This window comes from Plecotus auritus (assembly GCF_963455305.1).
Source record: "Plecotus auritus genome assembly, chromosome: 1".
NCBI lineage: Eukaryota > Metazoa > Chordata > Mammalia > Chiroptera > Vespertilionidae > Plecotus > Plecotus auritus.
In genome coordinates, this window is record NC_137770.1 from 5195680 (window position 1) to 5198818 (window position 3139).

At 64.1% G+C, this 3139-nt stretch overlaps 1 protein-coding gene across 1 annotated transcript; it reads right to left on the reverse strand.

Moving 5' to 3' along the window:
* Window positions 1–384: 384 nt before the first annotated feature.
* Window positions 385–2236, reverse strand: LOC308251043 (ras-related protein Rap-2c-like). The gene has a single exon (XM_080674034.1). The coding sequence runs from the start codon at window positions 1990–1992 to the stop codon at window positions 1390–1392; it is 603 nt and encodes a 200-aa protein (XP_080530160.1). The 5' UTR covers window positions 1993–2236; the 3' UTR covers window positions 385–1389.
* Between the last annotated feature and the right edge of the window lie 903 nt (window positions 2237–3139).

The window sequence follows — 3139 nt, forward strand, 5'->3', positions numbered from 1 at the left end:
ATATACGTATATAAGAAATGATGGCCTAGCGGGGTGTGGGGGGCCATGGCCAGGAGGAGTGACCCAGGAGACAGAGGACTAGAGAGGGAACTGGGTTAGCTGGGTCCTAACTCCCCCATCCCATGTCCCCATGTCCTGGGAGAAGTGGGGAGGGGGGGGGGAAGACAGGGGATGTCCCAGCCCAGCCTCTCCTGGGGCGAACGGTCAGGCATTCCTAGCTTCTAAAACAGATATAAATTTCAATGTTAAAATAAAACCCTTTCTCCAGCCAAACATCACATGCAAGAGACTAGTAAACAGAACTCCCAGAGTGCTGTACAGCCTCGCTTTACAGGCCCCCCCCCCCCTTTAACAAACACGCTGCTGAGCATCACGGATCACCGCCAGCCTGGGGCTTTCTTGTTTATTGCTCTTAGGAAGATGCTCCCGCGGCGAGGCTGGGTCTTGAAATCTGAAAAATGTGTGTGTGTGTGGGGGGGAGGTGAAATGGGTATCTCTGGAGCAAACACAAGCAAGGCACACCCAAGACGCAGTTTTAGAATGATGAAGGACATTCTGAGCGGGTGCCAGAGAAGCCGCTGGCGGCGGAGGCGGAGGTTGGACAGAGAACCCGCACGTTTCCCCGTTAGTCACACACAGAATGTCCTGCTCGGCCCAACGAGGGAGTCACCACAAAAACACACAGGGTCACGAGGGGTCACTTCCCTCCAGTGACCAACCATTTCCTGGAAAATAACAGAAAAGCAAAGAGACAGTGTATGGAAACGGCCCGAAGTGCAGGTTTAAGTATTCGAAAGGCAAACAGTAAAAACTACCGGCTTCTCAAGTCATTTTATTTTCCTTCTGTTGGAGAAGAAGGCAGCTTTGAGCCCTTTGTGGGGGCAGCTGGGTCGTCCCCACCCCCACCCCAGGGTCACAATATCCCTCTCCAGCCGCCCTGGCTGTCGTAGCTATATTCAGAGAGAGGAGGGGGATCTTACTGCTGCAGCTCAAGGCGGTGCATGAGGGGGGCCCACCAAACCTCACTGAATCGAAAGCTAAACTGTAGTTCACGTTCCTCGACCAATTAATTTCCAATGTCTGATGATGTGGATTTAAAAAAAAAATCCCCTGTAACAAACACGACGTGAAGAAAGGCTGGCGCGCTCTGCACACGGGGAAATGAGATTTTTGGTTTCTTAAAGCACCATCGGAGGAGAACAGTTGCAAAGTGTTCGCCAAAGATTTCAGAAGCGCTGCGCGGGGTGAGGCCCAGGCTTCGGCTTCAGTTGCTGCGCAGGAGCCACCAGTTGGCGGCTGGGGGACTCAGCAGGCCGCTGGGGATGCCGGGGTCCCCGTCGGGAACAGGGGCGCGCACTGACGATGCGCTGCTGCTGCTGCTGCTGCGCATCAGCCGATGAATCTCTCCGACGGCCACGTCTCCGGGGCGCTCCTGGGTACCGCGCGGGCCTCCGCCTCGGGCGGGGCCAGGGCCTCCATCTCGCGCACCACCTGCGTGAACACCTGGTCCACCATCCGCTTGCTCTTGGCCGTGACCTCCAGGAACGGGCAGCGCCACTCGCGGGCCAGCGCGCGGCCCCGCGCGGTCAGCACCTGGCGCTCGGCGTCCAGGTCGGCCTTGGTGCCCACGAGCACGAGCGGCACGGCCCTGGCGCCCCGCAGGCGGCCCATGCGCTCCCGCAGCGGCCGCACCGCCGCGAAGGAGGCCTCGCTGCACACGCTGTAGAGCACCACGAAGCCGTCGCTGTTGCGGATGTACAGGTCCTTGAGCGTGACCAGGTGCTCGGCGCCCACCGTGTCCACGATCTCCAGCAGCGCGGGCGCCGCGTTCACCTCGATCAGCTTGCTGAACAGGTCTTCCACCGACGGCTCGCACTGCTCGGGGAAGCGGCCGCACGCGAACTGCGTGGCCAGCGCCGTCTTGCCCACGGCCGCGCTGCCCAGCAGCACCACCCGGTAGCCCTTGGCGGGTCGCGGCACCAGGCCGGCCATGGCGCACGCACTGCGCGGCGGAGGGAGGCGAGGAATGGCGCGCGGGGCTGGGGAGGCGGCGGAGGGGAGGGACCAAGAGCAGGGGAGGGGACGCGGGGGAAGGGGACCCCGGGGGTGGGTCCCCGCAGGCAGGCGGGTGGGCGTCTTCCTTTTCGCCAGGCCCCAATCTGCGCCCCGCGCTGGGGGCTCACCCCGCGCCTCCGCCCCTCGCTCCTCTCCGGTGTCTGCCAGCCCCCGGCCCGGAGGCTCCACGTCCCCGCCCGCCCCTCAACCCAGACTTGGATCCCCGCGCTGCCAGGCCCCGCGGCCTTCCTCCCACCGTTTCCGGGACGCGCAGCCGCCCTCCGTGGTCCAGGCCCCTGGCTCGCCCTCCCGAGAAGAGCCCCTTGGTCTGCGGCCCAGAAGGTAACCCGATCCTCCCACGTCACCCCGGGAACTGCACGCTTTCCCCACCCTCCCGGATCCTGCCCGGTGGCCGGAAGCCAGGCTGGCCTCGCTCAAGGTCAGGCCTGACTGGCTGCACAGCTGGGGCCCCTCTCCAGGCAGGGAGGGCCCAGAAAGGGGGAGGGTCCCAGAAGGGGGAAGGGCCCCAGAAAGGGGGAGGGCCCCAGAAAGGGGTAACCCGGGGTAGCTATAGAGGAAGAGTCTCACGTGACTCCTGCCTGGCCCCCTCCTGAGCCGGGGTCCCCCCTTCCCCTCGCTCTGCCTCCCCCCAGCCCCTCTTGTCCCTGAGCAGCGCCCAGGGGACCTTGCTAAAAGGTCATTCACACCTCACTGCCCCCCAGGACCCGCCCTGGGTGCCCTCCTGGCCTAGATGGGGCGGGGGCGGCGCATAGCTCGCCATCCACCTGCGCCCTTTTCACCTTGAAGAGTGCACCTGTGCACGAAGGTGAGAGCCTGGGGGAGGGGGTCTGGGGGGTGGGAGCGGGGAGGTGGGGAGGCTGGGGGCGGGGACAGTGGGTCCAGGCCGGGAGTCCTGGGATTGGTCCCCTGAGGAAACTCCCACCCTCTGCCTCAGGCAGCAGAAGCCTAGACTTCAGGGCACCTGGGGGCTGGGCTGCAGGGGGATACCACGCTTTCCCTCTCCCTGTGCTGGGGTACCCTGACCCCCTCTGACGCTGCCCGGCCTGAAGGCCCTGCCTCTCAG